At 43.8% G+C, this 26841-nt stretch overlaps 1 protein-coding gene across 3 annotated transcripts in view; it reads right to left on the bottom strand.

Moving 5' to 3' along the window:
• The window catches only part of MED14 (mediator complex subunit 14), a 174422-nt gene that overhangs the window by 15070 nt on the left and 132511 nt on the right, over nt 1-26841 (bottom strand). For all 3 annotated transcript variants that reach the window (XM_087721772.1, XM_087721773.1, XM_087721774.1), the window contains exon 25: nt 7441-7623. In XM_087721772.1, coding sequence (XP_087577898.1) covers nt 7441-7623 — 183 coding nt within the window. The remainder of the gene's footprint in view (nt 1-7440; nt 7624-26841) is intronic.

Genomic DNA, 26841 nt, shown 5'->3' with positions numbered 1-26841 from the left:
GGGCAACATCCACAGCCACTCGGTCTTGTCAGGATTGAGTGCAAGTTTGTTCACTTCCATCCAGATCCTGACAGCTTCCAGGCACTGGCACATCACGTCCACCGCTACGCTGAGCTGGCACGGGGCGGAGAGATACAGTTGTGTATCGTCCACATATTGGTGGCATTTAATCCCGTGCCGATGAATGATCTCACCCAGTGGCTTCATGTAGATATTAAATAGGAGGGGGGACAAGACCGAGCCCTGTGGCACACCATATTTAAGGGGCCTAGGGGTCGACCTTTGCCCTCCCACCAACACCAACTGCGACCTGTCAGAGAGGTAAGAGGAGAACCACCGTAAAACTGTGCCTCCCACTCCCACCTCTTCTAGCCGTCGCAGAGGATACCATGGTCGATGGTATCAAAGGCCGCTGAGAGGTCAAGGAGCACCAGGATAGAGGAATGTCCTCTATCCCTGGCCCGCCAGAGATCATCGGTCAGTGCAACCAAAGCGGTTTCGGTGCAGTATCCAGGCCTGAAACCAGACTGAAAGGAATCTAATAATCTGCTTCATCCAAAGTCCGTCGGAGTTGAAGGGCCACCACCTTCTCAACAACCTTCCCCAAAAAGGGGAGGTTGGAGAGTGGACGATAGTTCTTAAGAATAGCTGGGTCCAGAGAAGGCTTCTTGAGGAGGAGTCACACCACCGCTTCCTTCAAAGGTTGCGGGAAAGATCTCTCCTGCAAAGACGCGTTCGTAATCATCTGGAGCCAGCCTCGTGTTACCTCCCTGCTGGTCGAGACCAGCCAGGAGGGACATGGGTCCAGTAAACAGGTGGAGGCACTCATCGCTCCCATGGCCTTGTCCACTTCCTCAGGGGTGACAAGCTGGAACTCATTCCAGGAAATCCGATCAAGACCCTCCCTCGGCATCTCCGTTGGTACTGTCCAAGTGGAGTCAAGGTCTGCCCGAATCTGAGTGATTTTGTCCGACAGAAACTGAGCAAACTCCTCAGCCCTTCCCTGCAAGGATTCCCCCGCGTCCTCACCCTTCAAGAGGGAGTGGGTTATCCTAAACACGGCGGCTGGGTGAGATTCTGCGGATGCAATAAGAGCGGAAAAATGTGCGCATTTTGCTGCCCGTATCGCCACTAAATAAGTCCTAATGAAGGCTCTTAATAGTGTTCGGTCGGATTCAGAGTTGCTAGCCCTCCAGCATCACTCTAGGTGTCTCTTTTGGCGCTTCATCTCCCGGAGTTCCTCAGTAAACCAAGGTGCCCTCCTGGATCCACTGCCGCGGAGAGGCCGCAAAGGCACAATCTGATCCAGCGCCTCAGTCGCCACTGTATTCTAATCGGCGACCAAGGACTCTGTCGGATTGTGGGCAAGGGAGTCAGGTATCTCTCCAAGCTCCTTCTGAAATCCCAGCGGGTCCATCAGGTGCCTGGGGCGGAACCATTTAATCGGTTCCACCTCCCTGCAATGGGGGAGTAACTTCCCAAAGTCAAGCCTCAGCACGGAGTGATCTGACCATGACAAGGGCGAGATCTCTATTCTCCTTAATTCAAGATCATGTCTCCACTGTCCCGAGAGAAATACAAGGTCGAGCGTGTGTCCCACTCTATGAGTCGGACCCTGAATTACCTGGGTCAAGTCCATGGTTGTCATGGAAGCCATGAACTCCTGAGCCCCATTAGAGCGTTCGCCTAGGGATGGCAGGTTGAAGTCCCCCAGTACTGGGTAACTCAACCGCCAACCCGGCTACTGTCTCTAGGAGCGCAGGCAGGGCTGTTGTGACGCAGCTGGGAGGTAGGTACGTCAAAAACAAGCCCACCTGAACCCCTAGGTCCAACTTCAAGAGCAGAGACTCACACCCCACAATCTCTGGAGCAGGGATCCTGCGAGGAACTAATGACCTTTGGATGATAACTGCTACTCCCCCACCCCTTATCTGCTGTCGTGGTTGGTGGAGCACCTGGAACCCTTCTGGGCACATTTCTGAGAGGGGGACTCCTCCCTCATGGCCCAGCCAGGTTTCAGTAATACATGCCAGGTCTGCCCCCTCATCTAATATTAAGTCCCGGACGAGGGGAGCTTTATGAATCACAGACCTGGCATTTAGCAGCAGCAACCTGAGACCAGGGCCCTGACTTCTCTTGTCACCAGGTCCTTGAGCTGAGCTTGCAGGGCCGGAACAAGGGATCATTGTGACATAGCGAGCCTTCCTTCCCCGGTAATGGCTAGCCCTGCAGCTCCCGTCATACCTGCCCCTCCCGGTCATAACCAAGATGCTCCGACCCGCCCCCATCCCCGTAGACCCTCCCCCCTCTCCCATGGCCTCCATTCTTCCCGGCAGGCCGCACATACCATTCATTCTAGGACGAGAGGCAGGTCTGGGCCCCCATCCACTTCTGCTTCTGAATTCAGTGGAGGGGGCCCCAGGCCACACTCTCAGTCCTCTCATGTATACCACTCAAGCACTCTCCTCATACATACCCCACTGTAATCATTAAAACATACAAAATACAATAATACAATAATATAAAATTGGTTCATTCACCTTCATTCACACAACACACACTCCACCAACAGGATAACGCAGATCTTAGTTCCGCCCAGCGGTTCACGCAAGTTCAAAAAGCTAGAAACTAAAAATGGTGCAGGACGGAGAGTTCCTCGTTCTCTCTTCCCTCCTGCAAGTCTGGAAGGTGCAAAAAAGGGGTCCAAAAGGTCCAGAGTCTGGGGTGGCTGAAACGGCTAAAGAGAGGAGGGGGGCGCTAAATCCCCGCCCACGCCTTCACTATTTTCCGTCGTCTCCTTCCGTCGAGGGCATGTAACACAGACAAGCCGCAGAAGCTGCCAGCACGCCAAGAGATCTTCATAATCACTGCAACGGTGGTAATTGTTCGAAGGGTAAAACGGAGGAAAAAAGGTGAAAAAGGCTCCAGCCGGGACCAAAAATGGCGGCCGCTGAGGGAGGTATTCACCCAATCCCCAGGGGTACCGCTTACCTGGACTAGCAGCGCAGAAAGTAAGATCGTCCAAAGAATGGCGCTGTCTGAGGCGGTACTCCTCGGACAGCAGCAGATGACGGTGGCCGCAGCAAGAGGGGCCAGGTGCAAAGACCCAGGAGCCGAGATCAAAGCAGGCCAAGGGTCGGGCAACGAGGAGCCCCGCAGCGGCGACAGCAGGATAGAAGGCCGCGCCAAGAAGGAAGGAGGGGGGGCGCCAGAGAAAACCAGCCGCCCAGTCCCGACATACATCGTTGTAGAACTCACCACCCCCTTCACGGAACAAAGCACAAACCGCTGCGCCGGCACAGCCTGGCACAAGTCCAACAGCTCCCCACGGCAGCGGGGCTGAGATCGTCGCCATCTGCGCAACGCCATCGCCGAGCAGAGCAGGAGCCACCGAGGGTGGCAACACCATCCAGGAGCCGCCCGAAAGCGGCACCCCCCCAGCTAGTTGCCTCCCTGGATCCTCTGAAAGTTGGTCTCTTGCAAGAACCCCTTTTTCGCAATGTCTGAGGTCTTAGTCCCATAAGCTTTGCTCGTTTTGTTTTCATAAGCCTAAGCGGTAAAGCTTGGCAGCCATTTCCCATCCTTGCGCATGCATGTTTTCATCAATGGGACAGCGAATAAAGTTCCTCGGGGGAAGGGAAATGAATTTCAGGATGAGACCTTGTCTCATTGTCTGTAGGAGCCAAGAGTCTGTCGTGGTTAATTCCCATTGGGAAGTGAGCTACTGAAGTCACCCCCTGAGGGGAGGCAGCCTCTGGTGGTCACTTGTTCTTACGGAAGGGCCTCTGGGATGCCCCTCCTCGATTTGGTCTGCAATAGGGGTACTGTTGCCTGCCTCTATCCCGAAAGGACTGTCTGTCCTGAGACCGATCGGGAGGTTGGGAGAATGGTCTGTGAAAGGTGGAAGTATTAAATGATGAGCAGTCGCATGAAAGGACTGCCTCCTAAAATAAGGCTGATTCTTCCTCTCCTGCTTTTTGTTACTGGTAGGGAGGACCTACCTGAATCTAATGCCTCCCCAAATAGTTTGTCTCCCTTGAAGGGAGTTGCAGCTAGCTCCCATTTCGATTTCACATTGACTTGCCAATGACGAAGCCAGAGAAGGCGTTGAGACATTACATTAGACTCCAGAGCTCTAGACGTGAATTTTGCCACATTTAGGGATGTGTCCACTGGGCTGCTGCAATGATCTTATTCACGTCTTGGCACAGACATGTGTCCTCTGCTAGTAACTTAGACTGTAATTCTCGTAACCAGAGAATAAAAGGCCTAGTAAAAAGAAGGCAAAAGTAGAGGCCTTAATGGCCCAGGCTGCCACTTGGTGGGTCTTGTGGCAAATCTTCTCCACCTTCCTATCTTCTGTTTTGAGACCTTCCATGAGGTTTTCTGGAGGAACTGAATTAGAGGTCAAGGAAGTGACCAGAGGGTCTACAGAGGGCAATTTTAAGATGTTCTCTAAATTTGACTCCACTGAGTAGTTTCTTATCTCCCCCACCAGGGGCAGCCAGGGAACCAGGCTGGATCCACTGGCATTGTACTACGTCCATAAACAGTTCAGGCACAGGAACAAGCTCCTGAGCTGCGGCCTGTGCCTTAAACATGCTGTCTCTGGGGTTGGAGCATACACCCTCCCTCCCCCAACAGCTGTTCCATGCACAGAATCATTTGTGAATAAAATATTTTGGATCCTTAACATGCAATGGTGTTCTCCATTGTGAATGTGCTATTACACATATTGATCAAGCAGCAATGCTTTGTATGCTATCAGTGATCTCACCTGCTATTAGATAAGCTTCTCAATTACTGTATAACAAAAGCTCTGGCTTTTATGACGTGATCTAAATTATTTAGTTGAAAAACATGGAAACTTGTAACAAATCAAACTTCTCAAATATTTGAGGACTATTTTTCAGACATCCCAAATGATGTAGTTTGGAATGAAAATGAAGTAAGGGAAAGATTTCTTTTTAAAAAACACCCTTTTAGAATTCCTTCACTTCATTTTATAGTGATTTATGGTACTGTGTTGAAGGAAAAAATAATGCTAGAAAAAGGCCTAAGAAAAACCTGAAAAGAAAGCCACAAATGCTATTTATGGAATATTGAAAAATAATAAGGTGCAAGAACAGAGAGAAGTAAACCAAGGTGTGATTTACCAATGGAATGGCTATGTAGTTGTATGCATACTTTGCTATGTCCACATGATCCCTCTATTTCATGAGCTGCACTGGTTGTATCTTTCCATATTCAAATCAAAGATGACTATATAGTCATCATCTACAGGGCGGGGCATAACCTTTTCCTAGGGGGTCACAGCAAGATCGACAGCAGTTTACAACTTCCGCGACACCTCATTTTAAAGCCCATAAAAAACTGAATTGAATGAGCTATTAAATGTTAAATTTGCTTTAAGAATGGCTGGAAAATTCGATTCGGAAATGCAAATGCGACTCAGCAATTGTTAAAGGAAAACAATGTCGAATTTTGGGGCAATGACGTCTGGCCGGGAAATTCGCCAGATCTCAATCCGGCAGAGAACATTGGGGCCATAATTAAGGATTAAGGATGAAGTGGAAGCTCTGATGATTCAGGAGCAAGGTCAAAATCGATATTCGGTTGAAACTTTGAGAATGAATTTGGAAACTGTGTTGAAAAATCTGGAAAATCGAACGGAACTGTTTGAAGATTTGTTGTGTTCTTATCCACCTCGTTTGAATGCTGTTCGAAGGGCTAATGGTGGTCATACTGACTATTAAATCGTGTCAATAAACTCAGTTTTTGATGGGCTTTCGAATGGTGTATGAATTATTTGTGTTGTTATTACAAGTGTTGCTGTGACCCCCTAGGAAAAGGTTATGCCCCGCCCTGTATATAGTCAACATGGCCTAAGGCCAGGTTGTTTGAAAATCACCTATCTCTCATGGTTTCTACAAATCTGGTGAATGCTGTCAGGTTGATACACACCAGCTTCCTTTGATTAAACAATGCCATCTATTTAGACCCAGTAAATATGCTTTTGCTGGTGCAGCACCTGCGGTCTGATATGAGATTTCTTCTGAAATTCATGTAGATCCCACTCTGTTGGCATTTCATAAGGCCCTAAAACTGTCTGATTGTTCTCCCAGGCTGTGGGTTAGAATGGATGAAGCCTCTTGTTGGATGTGTTTTTGTATATGTATTTATATTAAGTGAGCAATTCCTTTGTTTTGTTTCATATTATGTTTAATTGCTTAATATATTGTAAGCCAGCCAGAATCATAAGTGCAAATTATATAATATATATTCAAAGTCTGCATCTACATCTAACAAGGATGTTACTATTTTCTATTATAATGGAAAAGATAGCAAGAGTGAATGCAAAAACTAAAAAAAGAAATTAATTTGTTAACAATGCCTGGGAATGTATTTGGCAAAATTTTAATTCAAAGGACAGGAGGTGATAATGAACAAAACTTGAGAAAAGGAATAAGGCTTTATATAAGGCAGGAAGTGTGCATAACAAATTTATGCTCTAGCAAATTACTGAAAAATATACAAATGTGGCAATGGAAATTCATTGTGTATCTTTTGATTTAGAAAACGTCTATGATAATATGAATGGGTGTGGATTATTAAATGTTTTGCATTAATATGTAATTAAAGACTGGCTGCCGAGTGTGCTAATATGATAATTCAATGGAAATAAAGCCTGAGTTAGAATAGATGGAATGTTTAGCAAATGATTCTACACTAAAAAAATAAGTTTGTGTGATGTTCCCTTAATATTTATAGAAAATTGGTGGTTAGAAGTTAGTTGGGGATATAGTTAGCATATGTGTGTTTATATGCAGATGAATGACATCACTGGCTGAATCATTTCCAGCAAATGATTTCCAGGCCTGTACAATGCAACAACAAAAATATGGCTCAAACATGAATCTGAAAATTACTGTATAAAAGTCCAAGGAAATTGTATTTGACAGAGAAAATTGAATAACAAAATACAGGCTATATATAAATGGCAAAAACTAGAGCAAATAGTGTAATTTGATAGAATCATTACTTGAAGATGGAAAAATAAACAGAGAAATTTCAGGGAAATTGAAATAGAAAAGCTTTGGGAATTATATGGTCTACTGCAATGAATCAATGTTTGTCAAAGGAAATGAAAATGATTGTAACAGCATGCTTCTGCCTATTGGAAGTGAAAGATGGGTACATCATGAGAAACACATACCTTTGAACTTGCTTATATTTCAATAGGAAGACTAGGCTAAGTTATTTGGAATTGGCTAACGAGTCAATAAATAAAGTTCCACCAGCCTTTTATTAATTCTATTACTATGGACATTAGCAAGAGAATTGATGTGGGTTGTAAAGAAATATTGAGTATGATTGAATTGTTACTTCTTTTAATGCAACAGATAGCTGTTTATGCAACCAGCTATTGCTCATACTTACTTGTTCCTGCTCGTGGTGAATGAGATGCATCTGGTATTGGAGAATGTAAGGAAGGATTGGCTGGTGACATTCCAGGCATACGTGTTGCTGTAGAGGGACCAGAAACCTGAGGTGAACCTGGCCAATTCCCGGCACGTTGACTGGGTGACATCATTGTGTATGGTGAACTAGGATCTATTGTGCCTGTGAAAATTTCAACATCTTAAAAACAGTTTTCTCAGAGATATGGTAAAAGAATTGAGAAACTACAAGAATATCAGAATGGTATAGCCATAGTCTATCTGAACCTGAGTACCAAATACAATAAAATCTCTTGCCTTGCCTGCTTTCACTGTATCATAGTCAAGAGGAAGTAATTGGGAGTACCCATTTCAATTAACTGCAATTTGTCACACGACATATGAATTAGGAATTTAGGTTTGTTTAAAACTATGTTTTACTGAAAAAGCTAGGAGAAAAGTAAGCTACAAGTTACACTGGACAACAAAGATTTTGCTTTCTGAACACTTTTGGGTCATTAATCACTAAAATTTTTGGCCATTAATCACTAAAATATATTGTAATGTAACTTAGTTTATAGAAATCTTCTGTTTTTACACAATGGCAACGTACCCCTTTAGGATTGACAATTTGTAAACCAATATTTGAGACCTGAATGCTGCTGTGTGAAGGAACGGACTCTTATCATTTGCTCTAGGCTCCTCCTGACATACAGTTCGAAAGTGTGCAAACATGAATAGATAAATAGGTACCACTTCAGTGGGCTCATTAATGGAGATATCAAAAGAGCCCCAACTGCATGTTCCCTGGACAATGGCAATGTCACTAGTTAATCCCATCACCCAAGAAGCTCCTGGGTGCTTCCAACACAACAACAACAGTGCGTGCTGGCTATGCTCGAGACATGAAAGCAACTTACAAAAACATGGAACTGTTGTTGAAGCACAACAAGTACACCAATAACAACTGGAATATTTGGGGAGATCTGAAAGTAGTGGCTCTACTTTCAAACCTCTAAAGATTTCACCAGGTTGTTGGAACAATGGAAACTATAATCTATCAATACTGGCTGACTACTGTTGGACATTGTAGTGAGATGCATCAGACATTGAGTACAAACAAAAATCAGCAGCAAAACATTTTTAGCCCTGTTGAACTTATGAAGTATGTTGGAAATATGTGATTATTAGATTGTAGTTATTAAAAGTTAATTTCATGTTTCTCAGGATTCCTATGTGATGCAGTCATTTTGAAATTATATTTGTGTTCAGTTTGAAGGGGTCTACCATAATCACAAATGTTTTTCTGGAAACAAAACCTTTGGGGGGGAAATGTTATCCAGGATTGTTATCTGATCTTAATGAAAACAAACCAGAGACGTGCAGTCACTAGAGGCAGGGGAGGCGGGGCCTCACCAGTCTCCCCAGGAAAAGGAAAGAATTTTAAAGAATTTTAAAAAAATAATTAAAGCCAAGGTAGTTGCTACCAGACTCCAAGTCACAGTGGCTTGGCGTCTGCTTAATGTTAATTATAGGAGGAGGCCAGAGAACTAGGGACCTCCTTTGCATAAGGAATTTTTCGCCTTTTAAAAGTTAAGCAAGGGTTAAAAAGGGAAAAATTTTGTATGCAAAGGAGGCACCGATTCTCCCGCCTCCTGATCTGGGAGCAGCGAATCATGCCTTGTTGCACTTGAGCACGCTTACGTTGAGCGGGTTATTTCAGAGGGCGCACTTCAGAGGAGAGAGGAGTGGGGGAGAAGGAGGAGGCTCGCTCTTCACCCCTCCCCAACCTTCTTGGGGTCCAGATTCCCTTTGCTGCAAGCCTTGCCGTCTCTTGCATCCCAAAGGTGGGTGGGTATGGGAGCTTTGGTAGCCCCAATTCTTCTCGGGGGGGGGGGGTCTCCTGGGGCTGCTGGCTAGAGACTCCCAAGGAGCGACCCCTTCCCTCCTAGCGACCCCTTCCCTCCCATCTCCACTTTACCCGGAAAAGAGAGGAAAGGGGCAGCGGCAGGGACGTTCTTGCCGCTGTGTCCCAACAGGCCAGGAGTCTCGCGTTTATGTCCGCCATAAACGCGAGACGCCTGGCTTGTTGGACACAGCGGTGGCAGGGGGAGGAATGGGCTGGGTGGACTGGCTGGCTGGGGAGGGGGGCGCCCTTTAAAGCCCTGCTGTCGCGTTTGGAGAAAGCCCCAGCGCTAGGGAGGCTTCCAACAGTCCGGCGAGGGTGACTACAACTGCCAGCGTTCCTCGCGGGGTGTTTGTCCCGTTCAGAGCGCTACCTGTTCGCCTTTCCAAAGCCATCTTGCCAGGCAGGCAGTGGGTGTTTAGCTAACCAAGCAACCGACTGGAGCTCCATCGGATGAGGAAGAAGCGTCGCTGCTACTTGCTTAACCCCTTGCTTGGCAACTTTGGGTTCCCTTGGACAAGAGCTTTGGAAACAAACTGCCAAGGGAAGGCAGAAGACTGGAAACGAGGCGAAGGAAGAAGTGGGGGAAAGAAGCGGCGAGTAGAAAGGGGAAGTGGTTCAAGGGAGATGAGGCATCTCTGGAGGGTGGGATCCTGCCTCTTGCGGTCCTCAGAGGCGTCTGAAAATCTGGATCTCCGGGTCAGTTCTTCTGGTGGATTCGAGCCATGGAGATCCAGCAGATCGCCCCGAAGGGTGGCGAAGACCCTCCAGGGATAGAACGGAATGGATCTTAATCCTTAGAGCCCAGTCTGGTTAGGCGGCCACAGGGAGACGTCTGGGGGAGATCTTTCTGAAGCAGGGAGAAGAAATCGGCTGTGTAGGTTTGGGGAGCCTCTGAGGTGCCTGAAGAGCCCCGCAACTTGTATGGCTGGTGGTGGGAGACCGGCTGAGAGAGGAGCACCTAGCATCGGTGGAGGGGGAGGTGGCTGAGGTGGGAAGGCAGATAGGGAGAAGGGGGTTTCTCCTAACGTGCCGGGCATTTGGCTCTCCAGCAGTGACGTGAGGTGAGCTTCATGGCCGGTGAGGGTCCCGCTCGATGGCGGACGGTGCCGGGACTTTAAAGTCCTGCCGCCGGAGCCCTGCCGCCACTTTAGAGCCCTGCCACCGCATCCCGGCACCGTCTGTCATAGAGCAGGTCGCGGTCCCGCTCTATGGCGGACATGGCACCGGGGCTTCGGCGGGGCTTTTGCGCTTGCCTCACCAGCCATGAAGCTCACTGCACGTCACTGAAACAAACGAACTGTTTGGACATTACATCAGTGTTCCAACATAACATAAAATTATGGATTCATTTTCAGTACATCTATTTCACTTTCCTGCAATTTAACATGGCAAATGGAGAGCCACATTTGTCTATGTTGGCAACAAATCAAGAGGAGTCTGGTAGCACCTTTTCTAACTGACTAACACCTTTGATTAAAAGGCAGAAGCCTTTGTGACTTGCAGCTGATGTAATACATATGATGAAGTGAGCTGCAGCACATAAAAACTTATGCCTTTTAATCAAATGTGTTAGTTAGAAAAGGTGTTACCAGTCTCCTGATTTTTCACAATTTATTATTAAAAATCACAATAACATTGCATTTATTTTTAATTAGGTTATCTGAATATGTAACTATCAAAATGTGTTTTATGTTCTCTTTCAGGCAAGTTACAGTGTTAGAATTGTATATAGATAGTCCTCGACTTATGACCACAATTTGAGCCCAAAATTTCTGTTGCTAAATGAAACATTTGTGAAATGTGAAATTGTTAAAATTTGTTAAATTTTGCCCCATTTTATGACTTTTCTTGCCACCATTGTTAAATGAATCACTGCAGTTGTTGTTAGAAACATGGTTATTAAGTGAATCTGACTTCCCCATTGCTTGTCAGAAGGTCACAAAAGTGGATTGCGTGATGCCAGGACACTGCAACCAAAATATGAGTCACTTGCCAAGCATCTGAATTTTGATCATGTGATCTTGGGGGTGCTGCAATGGTCATAAGTGTGAAAAACAGTCATAAGTCCCTTTTCAGTGCTGTTGTAACTTTGAACTGTTGTAAGTTGAGGACTACCTGGACTAGTCATAGATGTTGGCTATAACAATAAACTGCATACATATGAAAATAGAAGCAGATGCTTTCAATCTCATCTTTGTTGACTGGAAAAAAAACAAGGTTTTGTAGATAACATTTAAAAAAAACCAGGCAAATTGAATTTAGTATACATTAATCTTCTATCTCCTTGTAACTTTGTCAGAACAGGGGACAAGGGGAAAGTTTTGATAAGGCCTATTCCCATAAGAGATAGGGGGCATGATGACTCAACAGTTAGACACTGAGCTTGCCAGCGGGAAAGCTGACAGACTGGGTTCAAGATCTGAGCACTGTGTGAGTTGCAACTCCTAAAGTTGTGATGGTAAGGAAGTGGGGGAAACGCATTCCATGCATACTTTAGACCAGAGTCAGATCTCAGATTACTACAGCAGACTTGGGGGGGGGGGGCACCTCATTGGGGAATGTGATTTATGACACAGACTGAGGGGAGGGAAGGAACAGGGGTAAAGTTCGAAGAAGCCTCATATCTGATTGCAAAAAGGCCTTGCCAAAATAAATGCTCCTAATAAATGGCTAATTTTCTTTTGAAATTTGGCTTGAAAGTTGTGAATTAATTAGGGCATTTTTTGGAAACCTGACAGTGAGCTCCTGTTACTTACCCTACATTCTGACCTAGGCTTCCTAAGAGCATGACACAAACTCATGGTCCTGACAAAAAAACCCTTCATTAATTTACTGTGAATTCTGCTCATTCACATACAGCAAAGTCTGTCTATATATATATAGGAGGATATATATATATATATATATATTTACACATACATACATACATACATACACACACACACATACATACACACACACACATACATAAACACACACACACACACACACAAACAAACAAATACAGTGGGGCAAAGAAGTATTTAGTCAGCCACCAATTGTGCAGGTTCTCCCACTTAAAAAGATGAAAGAGCCCTGCAATTGTCATCATAGGTAGACCTCAACTATGAGAGACAAAAAGAGAAAACAAATCCAATCATATTGCCTGATTTGCAAAGAATTTTTTTGCTCCAGTGTGTGTGTGTGTGTGTTTGTGTGTACGTACGTACATACATACATATAATACTGTAGAAAGTGTATCAGTTGGTTACAAAAGACTTTCGAGCATCTCTTCAACAGTCATCAACCATAACACAGCACAACGTAATGCAAAAAAATTTTTTTCGAGAGGTGTTTTGGTTATTCCACGTAATCTTTAAGTTTTTGGGTGCGCTGAATCCGAAAATGACCTCCATTTTCCCATAGGACATCACGTTTCCTGACAATTTAGGTAACTATGTTAAATAAGGCAATACCTCAAAATAAATGGAAATAGACTTATAAAATTAAAGTTTTATTACAATATTTTCATGAAAATCCTTTTTTGAACTGAAATGAGTTCACCTACACACACTAAACTCGATTCTTCTTCCTTGTGAGGCTCCTCTTGGTGCATTTACGCTTGTGAGTAGCATCTGGAAAGTCTCTCTGAAGCATCCAACAGTAGTCTGCCATCATTGTAATGCTCGATTTTCCCTGGTATCTCCTTCCATCTTTTTAATGTCTTGGTGGAATCGTTCAACTTGTTCCTCACACACAGCTCCCAAATTTTCAGGAAAGTAAAGCTTGAAATACTTTCAACATTCTTCCGACGGTCTTTTTGTAGTGAGGATCTTTGTTATTACCTAAAAGTTTCTGTACGATTTCTTTAAACACAAACCACCCTTCTTTTTGAGGATCCGTCATGGTATTGACAAACTCTTGATCAACTATAAGCCTTCTAATGTCTGGTCCGACGAACACACCTTCCTTCAATTTTTCCTGTGACAGGCATGGAAATTTGGTGACCAAGTATTTGAAGCATTTTCTATCTCTTGGAAGTGATTTTACGAATTGCTTCATCAATCCCTATTTTATGTGGAGAGGTGGTAGAAGAACTTTATGAGAAGGTACCAAAGTTTCTCGGAGGACATTTTTTTCACCAACTATTAGCACCCTTGGCTGCCAACTCTTCTTGGTCAAGTGATTTTGTCGGTCTTGACTCTCCCATAGACACAGAAAAGAAGTGTATTTGGCACAAGACATTCAAGTCCCCACACACTTGCCAATCATGGTCTTCATATTTAAGTTTACGAAGAACCAATTCCAAGTTCTCGTAGGTTTTCCTTCAATGTACAGAATGACCTACAGGTATGGAAACGTAAAAACCATTGTGGAGTAAAACTACTTTGAGACTTCTTTTTGAAGAATCTATATACATTGTTATTATTATCCCTCCTTTATTTGACTGTGTCCTTTATCATAACATTTTCCCCCTAATAAACAAAATTTAACTAAATTTAACTTAGTTCTTTTTTATTAACCTTTATATATAACCAACAAATTTCTAATCTTCCTTTCATAGGTACCATTCAATATTCGTATCCAATTATTACTTATGTATACATTATTATCATTATCAATTATTTATTTAACTATATCTATTGTCACTAAATTTCACTAAGTTTAACTAGTTTTAGATTATACCCTTTCATCTATCAACTTGTATCTTTCTAGTAGCAAAACAATCTCATGTCTTCTGCCATTTGTGGTATCAGTCCTCTAATCATCTCCTTAATCAAATTTGTATGGACTCCTCTTTGCAACTCATTGCTTATTAAGTCTCTCATGTAGTATCAATGCCCTTCTTCTGTTTCCTTAATCAGCTTATCTTTAATTGTCAGTGGTGTTTTCAACGATGTTGCTAACAAAATTTTTCTCTTTAAATCCATAAATTCTTTTATTTTTTCTTCTTCTGTACCTTACCATCTGGGGTAGAGTTCTCCTCCATTTAATTCCTCTTTCCGTATTCCACTCTTTCCATTTCCAGACACAAACCAATCACCATAGGTATCGGCGGATTTAATTTCTTTGTAGTCAATTTTCTCTTCGGTTTTTAGAACTCTGACATCCATTTTTTCCTCTTGATAAACATCTCCAACTTCTTCATCATATTTTACTGTTAGATGCTCTAGATTTTCCAACTTCTTCTCCGTCCTCTCAAATGTGTTTGATTATTTCTGAATTTCTAACAATATCTTTTGCAAACTTAAAGTTTCTTTCTGCTGTTGAGATTGGGCCATTATCTCAAGCTGACAAACACTGCTGCTCTGGTTTGGAAGGTTTTTACAAGATTAAGCATAAATTCACAATAAGGTCTTATTTTCACTTTTTTCTGGTTAAAGATACACTATAAAGGAACATCTGTATGCTTTTCTTCTTATCACTCTCTATAGACAAAACAGTGAGACCTTGAAGTGCCAAGAGATAATGTGGTCTGGTACACCATGCAGGCGATATACATGTAATAAACATTTTAGCCAAGGTTTTAGCCGACGGGATTTTGGAACATGGAACAAAATGAACTTCTTTGGAAAAAAAGTCTGTAATGACCCAAATAACAGTACTTCCTTGACTTTCAGGTAATTCAACAATGAAATCCATAGAAATTTCTTTCCACGGTGCCTCCGGATGGGCCACGCCCTGGGGTTTCCCTGGTGGGCGCTTCGCAGCAGCACATGTGGGGCAACTGGCCACATAGGACTCAATCTCCTTCTTCAATGACGGCCACCAAAATTGTCTTTTAATGAGATGCAGAGTTTTCACAAATCCAAAATGGCCTGCCATGCGTGAGTCATGGGCCCGTTGCAGAACCAAAGTTCTAATGGCAGCAGGAACATACAATTTAGCTCCTATCCTATTTGAACCAAAACAGGTTCAGCTGCAAATAGTCGTTTAAGTTTTTCAAATGTGGCTTGACATTCAATAGTCCAATTTAAGGGCTTTCCTGGTCTAGGTTTGGCCTCCCCTTTTGATTTCAGGAGGTTTGTAATAGGGAGGGTGATGCTAGCGAACGAGGGAATAAATTGATGATAAAAATGTGCAAATCCCAAAAAACTTTGCAACTATTTGCGGGTGTGGGGGGGTGCCCACTCAGTGACAGCTTGGACCTTTGCGGAGTCCATCTCGATGCCATCATGGGAGATGCGATACCCAAGGTAGTCAATTTTTTCCTGATGAAATTCACACTTAGACAATTTCGCATATAGCTCTGCTGCCCAGAGTTTTTTTAGCACTGAGCAGACCAGTTTCATGTGTTCTTCACATGTTTCTGTGTAAATAAGGATGTCATCAAGATAGACCATCATGCCTTTGTAGAGGTGGTCATGCCAAATGTCATTAATCAATTGCATGAAAACAGCTGGCACCCCCTGTAGGCCAAATGGCAGTATCCGGAATTGAAAACAACCAAGAGGGCAGTTGAACGCAGTCTTCCACTCGTCACCCTCCTTAATTCTGACTCTGTAATAGGCCTCCCACAGGTCTAATTTCGTGAAAATTCTTCCTTTACCCAACTGGGCTAGCATGTCCTTCATTAGCGGTAACGGGTAGAGATTCTGAATAGAGATAGTGTTCAGATTTTTATAGTTGACTACCAAGCGGAAGGAGCCATCTTTCTTTTCTCTGAACATAACAGGGGCAGCCACCCGGGGCCTAGCAGGCTCAATGAAACCTCTCTGCAAATTTTTGTCAATAAACCTCCTCAACTCATCCATTTTACGAGGGGTCATTGAATAAATCTAAGGTTTTGGAAGTTTGACTCTGGGAAGGATATCAATGCTGCAATCAGTGGCACAGTGGGAGGGCAATTTATCAGATGATTTTTCACTGAAAACATCTTTCAGGTCCCAATATTCTTTGGGGATTTTTTCCTCCCCTTCGATTTTTTCTTGTCCCCTGGCTGCTAGTTTGGGGTCAATGTTACACTGTTTGGGAGCCTCCCCCTCTCCTTTAGGGGGTGTAGCCGAACAGTTACTCCACTTGGGAGCCTCCCCCTCTCCTTCAGGGGGTGTAGCAGATCAGATGCGTATCCACCCTTTCCTCCAATTGATGTGTGGATTCCACTTACGCAGCCAGAGTAAGCCCAATATAAGAGGCCGATCCATTCCTGGGGCCACAATAAAACTTATTGACTCTTGGTGAGTTCCCATCCACATGTCTATTGGCTCAGTCACAAAATGGGCCGGACTCCCTCCAGCTATCGAGTCATCCAACTGGCAAAAAGGAATAGGGACCTTCAAGGTTTTTAGTCTTAGGCCAAATTTTTCCATTACTTCGGGGCTAACGATGCAACATTAGCAACCCGAATCTAAAAGAGCCAGCATATTTTCTTGTGCTCCAGTAGAGGGCACTTTAAGTTTCACTGGGATAGTCATGGGCCCCGATCGGGAGCTTACTAGATGATCATCATGTGTTTCGGTTTCACTTTCCTCTGACGAAGAGGGTGATTCCTCTCCCCGGGGCAGGGTGGGATTTGGGACGAGCCTCCAATGCCTTCATGGCGGTCTCCCTGTTCCCCCCAGGCGGTTTCTCTGGCCTCCTCTCCCCCCTAATTGAGGGCCTTGGGCTCAGTTTGGGGATGAGAAATCTGGGTTTGCTTGCAGAGCCACTTTTCCCTTCATTTGGAGCTCCTTGGGGGGATTTTGGTGGGGTAGCCTTCTCTCTTCCACTATCTTTGCTATAATTGTCATGGACTAAATCACTTCCCATCTTCACAGCCAAGTCATAGCAGAGCTGTAATTTGGGGGGGTCCCCCTGTTTACACAGTTCTTGTTTCCCTGGTCAAGGGATGTAAATTTAGCTTTTGTTTGTAGCTCCGTGAGCGGATCATCAAAGTATTTATTCAAAGCAGCCATACATTTTTTATAGTCTCTTGGTAGGGGGGGGGGGGAGTCAGCATCATGCAGAGTCTCCATCCCAACGGCTGCCTTACTTCATCAAGGCTTAGCAAGTTTTCTTACCTTGCCTTCTTCAATGAAAAATACGTTTCCAAACTGTTGCATGAAATTCCACAGCTGCCTGAGGAAGGAGCATAAATCGTTTGATTGTCCCCCGGCCTCTCTCAGGCAGAGAAATCTGTCCGCTTCTTTTCCAGGGTCACAACTGGAATGTTTCCTTTTCTAAGCCTCTGCAAATTGTTTCACGAGGCTCTCATTATTCTCCCCCCGGTCGCTGCCTTGCTGGGACATGTTCCAAGGGGGGGGGGATTGTAGGAATTGGGTGCACTCCCCTCGGTAGTTATCAGCTCCGGGATGTATGCGTGTCTGAGACCTCGTTTAATGTCAAGGCTGCTTCACTCAGTAACCAAGAAAGAAACCCGTCAACTCCATTTTGCAGAATTAAGAGTACTTTTACTGGTCATAAGTAGATAGTAGCTAAGCAAAGCGAGGTCTGATGCAAAAGCGCACGTAATCATAGATATCAATATGTGACCCAACCCCCTCCCCCTGGTAACCTTAGTCCATAGTCCAATCAGTACACTCCACAGGTGTCATGTGGGAGACATCTTCAAAAAACATCATCAGGCTGGTATGCCGGATAGTTAGTCTGGGCGGCAAATCCTTTATCTGCAGCATGCGCAGTAGATGGTGAGAACATATCCCTTTATTCAGTCTCTCCAGTGCTGACACTTCTCCACCCACAAACAATGCCCCCCCTCCGTGTTTCAATGGCAGCCAAAAGCAAGCAGCAAAACAAAGGCTGACACCAGAATAATCATTGAGGAAATTAAAAGTGTTTTGTTTCCAATACACAAACTACCAGCTTCCGAGTAACAGTGTCATCTTTCCCTCTGTTGTTACAATTTTCATTGTTGCTTTTTATATTTTTATTCCAAGTTTAAATAAAAGTGAAATTCTTGAATGAAATAGAGAAGAAAAAGGGAAAAACACACACAGTAATGAAGGAGAATTTTAGTCCATAGGTTGCAAAAAATAACAATGAAAAAAGAAGAAAACTTAATCCCTTCAGTTTAAAAGGCTTGTATAAATTCTATCCATGAAAATAACATTTAAAAAGTAAGATAACCCACTGTCCAAAACCATTCAAAGCTTATTTCTTCTGTTCTCAAATTTAAATTTTTTTTTTTTTGAATTGAATGCTTTATTTGGCCAAAACTGATTAGTTTTGCTAATTTAAATTAACTTTTTTATAGGCACTCTCTTTTAAAACGGTAAAAATTCCCCACCATCTGGAAACACTTTCTCTTTCCTTATCCTTCCGTTTTGGAGCCGCCCCGACTTCATCAGCCTAATGGCTGGATTTTTTGTCGCCTGCTTGAAGAACTTCTCTTGGATCGATCAGGGACTTTGCAATGTCCCTGAGATCAGCAAGACGTATTCTTCCTGTTCACCATCTCTGAGGGACGGTTAAAGTCCGATTGGATCACCCAGTGGCAAAAGTATTGGCTGTGGTCTCGGAGCATTGAAACTGCACATCTGTATCTTTGTGATGTTGGCTCCTACAGCAAAGTCTTTCAAGGGAGGATTTACAGTGACAGACCTTATCTAGTGTGGAGAGCTGCCAGGCTGATATCTACAAAAGTTGGCAAGGCCGGCAGATCAACAAAATTTACTGCATTAATTCATGGATTGCCAGACAGAGACAACTACCAAGAGATATTGTAATCTATTTTGTCACAAGGAAAACAAGGAACGGGATATTACAAGCGACCTATAAAAACCAATTGCAGGTTGCAGGTCAGGAGCTGATAGTATTGAAGGAAATTCACCCTACAATGTTGAGATCTAGAAAGGATTATGTATTTCTAGTGGATGAACTCAGAAATCGCCAGCTACAGTATAGATGGGAGGTCCAAGCCAGATTGGTGGTGAACTACTTAGGACAAAGATATCATCTTAATTCAGTTTGGAAGGCAAGAGATTTTTACAACAATGTATTAAAGGCTGGATACCCTCCATCTCAAGGACCCAGAGGAAGAAAAGAAGCAGGGGAGGCTAGACAGGAAGATTATCCAGGTACAAGCAGGTGCTGCTCAAGCCCTGAACTTACTTGAGGAGACAGAAGGAATTATGGAACAAAGACAAACCCGAGCGGCTACCAAACGTAAAGAACAAGAATTAAAGATGCAACAAGCTCAGACAACAATACAAGAAACTACAAACACAAATACAGAAGCTGTGGGGGAGCTAGACCAAAGATGAAATTCCAGCAGGATTTCCAGGTGGCTCTTAAAAAGCTTCAGGGGGTTGAAGATGACAATTAAATTTTTAACCTGGAACGTTAATAGTTTAAACTTACCACAAGAAAGGAAAAAAATATTCCACTATTTGAAACAATTTAAAAATGATGTAATTTGCTTGCAAGAAACACATGAACAAATGACCAGAAATATTTGATGAATGCAAGATTGGGACTACATTTTGTGGCATCTGCTCTGGAGAAGAAAAATGGTATAGTTATATACTTGAATTAATTCAAGCAGATCCTCAAAGAAGATATATTGCAATTGAACTATTAATAGAAGGAAAGAAAACACTCTTAACAGAAGTATATGCTCCCAATCCACAACAAGAAAAATTTTATAAGTTGTTCCATACTAAATTAATACAATGGGATTATAGATCGTGTATATTATTGCGTGATTGCAATGGAGTATTGGCCACCAAGAAAGATAAGAAGGGACTTTTGCAAAATACTCAAACACAAGCAAGATTGCCTAAATCTTTCTTTGACATGACGGATGATATGGAATTAAGAGACATTTGGCGAGAACCGAATGTTAAAGAATAGGACTTTACATTCTTTTCTGATAGGCAACAATCCTTCTCTAGGATTGATTTTATATTAATTACAAATGATTTTCTTTCTAGGGTGAAGAAGACGAAGATATGCCCGAGAACCCTAACAGACCATAACCCAGTTTGGATGGAATTGAAACATGGAGAGGGATCTAGGAGGTCTTGGAGACTAAATGAAATTTTATTTAGATATGAGAGAAATGTCATAGAATGCAAAAAACTGTTGAAAGAATATTTTGCTCTTAACATGAATAAGGGAACATCTATGGAAATGGATTGGGATGCAAGTAAAGCATATATGAGAGGTGTTTTAATAAACTTGAATAACCTATATAGACGCAGACAGGAGGAAAAATGAAGGGAATTAGAAGAGGAGATAAAAAAGAAAGAGCAGGGGCTAATATCTAATCCAGATGATAAGAAGACAAAAGAGGCAATTAATTTATTGTGAGCGCAATTCAACATGTTGATGTCAGATCAAGTAGCAACTAACCTGCTATATGCTAAATATAATACTTTTTGCAACGCAAATAAACCAGGCAGATGGTTAGCATATATGCTAAGGAAAAAACAAAAATCTCGTACTATAGAGAAAATAGAAAACAAAGATAAGGAAGGCTATCAACAGGATAGGTTTTTTTTAGAATTTTATACGAGACTGTACGCTGGTGATAAAATACAAGGTTTAGAAATAGATAGATATTTGGAGAAAGAAAAAATCCCCATAGTTACAGATGAGCAAAGGAAAAGACTGAATCAACCGATAACCACGGAGAAAATTCTCCTGGTAATTAAGCAGTTAAAAGTTGGGAAGGCCCCTGGTACAGATGGATTGACAGCAGTTTATTATAAAAATTTACAATTAGAAATGGTAGAACCAGTTAAGGAACTATTTAATAAAATTCAACTGGAGGGAAGGGTACCATCATCTTGGAGAACAGCCTTTATTTCCCTGATTCCGAAAGAAGATCAAGATCACACTCAGCCAAAAAACTATAGGCCTATATCACTACTTAATACAGATTATAAAATTTTTGCTAAAATACTAGCAAATAGATTGATGTTAGTTATACAACAAATGATTCACAATGATCAATCTGGTTTCATACAGGGGAGACAAATGAAAAGTAATGTAAAACAAATTGTTAATATATTGGAGTATTTGGGGAAGAATAACTAACTCTCCACAGTGCTTATATTCTTGGATGCGGAGAAAGCATTTGATCGAGTGAATTGGCAATTTCTAATGAAAATAATACAAAAGATGCAGCTTGAAGAGTACTTTACACAATCTATCAAGGCAATTTACCAGAAACAAACAGCACAAATTATAGTTAATGATAGCCTAACAGAATCCTTTAAAATTGAAAAAGGAACAAGACAGGTGTGTCCCCTATCTCCATTATTGTTTATCTCAACTTTGGAGTTATTGCTGAATAGAATACGTGGGTCAGATGACCTACAGGGAATTAAGATTAGGCATTATGAATACAAAGTACGAGCATTCGTGGATGACTTGGTTGTAACTTTAACACAACTGGGGAAATCAGTTATAGGTTTAATGAACATAATTAATCAATATGGTCAAGTATCTGGGTTTAAAATAAATCTAGGGAATACAAAGATGATAGTTAAAAATATGACTACAAATCAAAGAGAAGAACTAGAAAGAGTAACAGGATAGTAAAAAAGGTTAAATGTTTAGGAGTTTATATTACAACCTTAAATGGGAAATTATATAAGTATAATTATGAACCATTATGGCACAAATACAGACAGAGATGAATAAATAGAAAATATTACAATTGTCTTTGTTGGGAAGGATAGCAGCAGTAAAAATGAATGTTTTGCCTAAGTTTCTATTTCTTTTTCAAATGATACCAATACTCAAAAAAGATGCAAATTTGGAAGAATGGCAGAAAGGTATTAATAACTTTGTTTGGGCAGGAAAGAAACCGAGAATAAAACTTAAAATAATACAAGATATACGTGAAAGAGGAGGTTTGAAAATGCCCAACTTAAAATTATACTATGAAGCAGTAGTTTTATCAACAATGAGTGATTGGATCAACTTAACAGAGGATAGAATATTGAATATTGAGGGATATGATCTGGTATACGGTTGGCATGCTTGTTTAATATATGACAAGAAGGTGGAGAAGATTTTTAAAAGCCATATTTTAAGGAATGCTCTACTGCGTGCCTGGAAAAAATATCAATATAAATTAAATGATAAGATACCTATGTGGGCAGTACCCAGACACGCGATAGAGAATGTAAGTATAGAACAAAAACAGGATGTTATCACATACAGAGAGCTTCTTAACATAGAAAGTGGTGTACCACAGTTAAAGTCTTTGAATGTACTAAAGATGAAAGGGTAATTCAAACCTGGTTTCAGTATGGACAGTTACAGGCTAGATGGAAAAAAGACCAGAAAATTGGTATCATGCAAAATGAGGATAATTTGGTAAAACAAATTAGGGACCAGAGGTTGTATAATATATTGATAGAAACAGATTCTGAAACAGAGTTAGTTAAAGACTGTACGATAAAATGGGCACAAAACTTTGAAGAACCAATAATGATGGAAACATGGGAAAAGATTTGGGTAAGAAATGTAAAATTTACGCAAGCCCAAAACTTGAGAGAGAATTTTTATAAGATGTTTTATAGATGGCATTTAGATCCCAAAAAGTTAGCTTGTATGTACCCGAATTTACAATTTAAATGCTGGAGATGTGATTGTGCTGATGCTACGTATTATCATGTATGGTGGACTTGTAAAAAAAATTAAAGCATTTTGGATAAAAATATGGTGGATTATGCAAAATATTCTTAAAAAGAGGATAAAGTTCACCCCTCAGTTGTTCTTGTTAGGTATAATCACAGACTGTATAGTTATAGAGACTGATTTGATTCTGAACTTAACAACGGCAGCAAGATTGTTGATGGCACAGTACTGGAAGAAGGAAGAATTGCCTACTATTCAAGAATGGATGTTAAAAGTAATAAACTTAGCAAAGATGGCCAAAATCAGAGAGTGATTGCGCATGTGTGAGGAAGATGGCTGCTTGAGCTTTTCGCTCGGGTGTGAAGAACAAACAACCTAGCTGATAACCCGAGTTCTGTTGTAATTTGATGCCGGAGGAGTTAAGCCTGGAAAGAAGAACTTGAGAGGAGCAGGGAACGGTGATTATTAACGAGAAGCCTTCCCTGACAGCCCCAGACAGAGCAACTGTTTGGAGCAGCAGTGTGTGGCAGTGAGAGATTACGATCGGCTCTCCCCCCACGGAGGCACGGAGACAATACAGGCAGCTTGCAACCAAAAGAACTGCTGCGCTTTTTGTGCTTCGTTCTGAGCCCGGGGAGGTGCTGGGGAAGAAGCATACGAACGGTTGGGGAAGAAGCATACGAACGGCTCCCCCCTCTCTTCCCCTCCACAGAGACTGCGAATGGACTTCCCCCCCCCCCCCACGGAGGCAATACGGGCGACTTGCAGATTAACCAGGTTTGAAAAATACGGAAGGCACCTGGAGTTCCTGAGCTGACTGAGGAGGGGTTGCCTCACTGAGAGACTGCTTTGCTGAAGGGCTGAGAGGGGAACATTGAGAGCACAGAGAGGAAGATGCTGGCTTTATTGGCACTTTAACAAGCACTTTACCATCATTTACTAAGCATTAAGCACTATAACATCACTTAAGTCAGAGTTGGAAGGCTTAAACTTAATGCTCATTTGCGAGACTAAGATGGCTGTTAGACTTTTTCATCCTGAATTCAGGTGCCCCCATAGCCCTTCCAGACGCCCTCCTCCCTCCCTCCTCCCCTCTCTGCAACTCAGCCCTTATATTAACTTTATCATCATCTTCTTCAGAACCCTGTTTGGGTGGATTTCTCCCTTGGTGGACTTGAAGAGTTTTTTCTACTGCCTGTTATCGACAGTGGGGAGCCTCAGTTTATCTCCCCCATTGGCCATTTGGCCCTTTTCCAGCTGGGCCTCTAAACATCTGGGCGTAGGAGGACTCCCGGTTTCACATTACTCTCTTAGACATTTGGGACTTTTTTTCAGCTTTACTAGAGAGGGGAAACGTTATCCTCCCCCTCTGTATACCATCTAGTACGGACTTTGCGAACCTGCGCAACCTTCCTAATTTTATTTTAAATAGGTATGTTGAGTGCATGGGATTGCATGGGATGATATGAATGATCTCACTTTTATTACTATTACTGTTGTAACTTTGTGTTTTAATTATTTCGTGAGGATTGTTTGAGTGAGAGTTTGGGTATGACTGATTCGGAGGACCTGCCGGGGTATGCGGGGGTCATGGGGGTGGTTGGGGGGACCACAACCACGGGTGAGGGTCGGAGCATTGCGGTCATGACAGGGAGAGGCAGATATGGCGGGGACTTTAGGGCAGGCCATCATCGGGGAAGGAGGGCTCGCTGTGTCATAGAGATCCCTCCTTCCGGCCCTAGGAGTCCCACTCCAAGGTCAGATGGCGCGGGTGTTCAGGACCCTGGTCTCAGGCTGCTGTCGCTAAATGCCAGGTCTGTTGTTCATAAGGCCCCCCTCATCCGGGACTTGATAACTGATGAGGGCGCAGACCTGGCATGTATTACTGAAACATGGCTGGGCCCTGAGGGAGGAGTCCCCCTCGTCGAGATGTGCCCAGCCGGATTTCAGGTGCTACACCAGCCGAGAGCCCAGGGAAGGGGTGGCGGTGTGGCTATTGTAGTCCGGGAGTCTTTAGTACCTCGTAGGATCCCTGCTCCGGAGCTTGTCGGGTGTGAGTCCCTGCTAGTGAAGTTGGACCTCAAGGGTCAAGTGGGTTTGCTGCTTACGTACCTGCCTCCCAACTACGTTGCAGCAGCCCTCCCCTCGCTCCTCGAGTCAGTAGCCGAGCTAGCGGTTGAGTTCCCTAGACTTATAGTTCTGGGGGACTTTAACTTGCCTTCGCTCGGTGAACACTCTGATGGAGCGCAGGAGTTCATGGCTTCCATGACAGCCATGGGCTTGACTCAAGTAATTCGAGGCCCAACTCACTCAGCGGGTCACACGCTTGACCTCGTATTCCTCTCGGAGCAGTGGAGTTACGATCTTGGTCTGAGGGGTAATGAGATCATACCCCTATCGTGGTCAGACCACTACCTACTGAGGCTAGACTTCCGGAGGCCAAACCCCCACCGTAGGGAGGAGGAACCGACCAGCTGGTTCCGCCCCAAGCGACTGATGGATCCTGTTAGGTTCCAGACGGAGCTTGGGGTTATTCCTGATACCCTCGCCCACAGTTCGGCGGAGACCCTCGTCGCTGCCTGGCACTCGGCAGCTTCGGAGTCTCTAGACCGGATTGCGCCGCTACGGCCCCTCCGGGTCAGCGGCCCCCGGAGGCCTCCTTGGTTTACTGAGGAGCTCCGGGAGGTAAAGCGCCGGAGGAGACGCCTAGAGCACTCGTGGAGGTCCGATAGGTCCGAGTCGAAACGGGCACTTTTGACAGCATGCACCAAGGAGTATATTCGGACCTTAAGAACAACAAAAAGAACATACATTGCCTCCTTGGTAGCGTCCGCCGAGTCCCGCCCAGCCGCCCTGTTTAGGATAACCCGCTCCCTCCTAAATAGGAGGGAGACGGGGGACTCCTTACAGGGTAAGGCTGAGGAGTATGTCCAGTTCTTGGCGGACAAAGTTGCCCGGTTTCGAGTGGACCTGGACTCCACCCCAGTAGATCCAGCCGAGACACAAGGAGAAAAGTTGGCAAACCATCTCTGGGTTGAGTTTCAGGAAGTTGCCTCTGGGGATGTGGACAAGGCTATGCGAGCTGTGAGTACCTCCACCTGTATACTGGACCCGTGTCCCTCCTGGCTGGTTGCCAACAGCAGTGAGGTGACACGAGGCTGGATCCAGGCGGTTGTTACCGCTTCTCTTCGGGAGGGGTACTTTCCCACCGCGCTTAAGACAGCGGTGGTAAGACCCCTCCTGAAGAAGCCGTCTCTGGATCCAGCTGTTCTTAATAACTATCGTCCAGTCTCCAACCTCCCCTTTGTAGGGAAGGTTGTTGAGAAGGTGGTGGCTCTCCAGCTTCAGCGTACCTTGGAGGAAGCTAACTATCTTGACCCCTTCCAGTCTGGCTTCAGACCCGGTTACAGCACAGAAACCGCTTTGGTCGCATTGACTGATGATCTCTGGAGAGCTAGGGATGGAGGCCATGCTTCCATCCTAGTTCTCCTGGACCTCTCAGCGGCTTTCGATACCATCGACCATGGTATCCTTCTGCGACGACTGCGGGAGATAGGGGTGGGCGGCACTGTCTTGCAGTGGTTCTCCTCCTATCTCTCGGACAGGTCGCAGTCGGTGTTAGTGGGGGGGCAGAGATCGTCCCTGAGGCCCCTAACTTATGGGGTGCCGCAGGGGTCGGTCCTATCCCCCCTACTATTTAACATTTACATGAAACCGCTGGGCGAGATCATCCGAAGGCACGGGATAAAATATCACCAATATGCGGACGATACACAGTTGTATCTGTCCGCCCCGTGCCAACTCAATGAAGCGGTGGACGTGATGAACCGGGGACTGGAAGCCGTTAAAGACTGGATGAGAGCAAACAAGCTGATACTCAACCCAGACAAGACCGAGTGGCTGTTGTGTTTCCCTCCCAAAAATTTGACCACCATACCATCACTCAGGCTGGGGGGACAAAATTTAAACCCCTCAGAAAGG

The sequence above is a fragment of the Thamnophis sirtalis genome, unplaced genomic scaffold (genome assembly GCF_051295495.1).
Source record: "Thamnophis sirtalis isolate CommonGarterSnake01/CBP01778 unplaced genomic scaffold, rThaSir2_p1.2 scaffold_8, whole genome shotgun sequence".
Classification (NCBI taxonomy): domain Eukaryota; kingdom Metazoa; phylum Chordata; class Lepidosauria; order Squamata; family Natricidae; genus Thamnophis; species Thamnophis sirtalis.
This window is presented reverse-complemented; position numbering and strand designations above follow the sequence as displayed.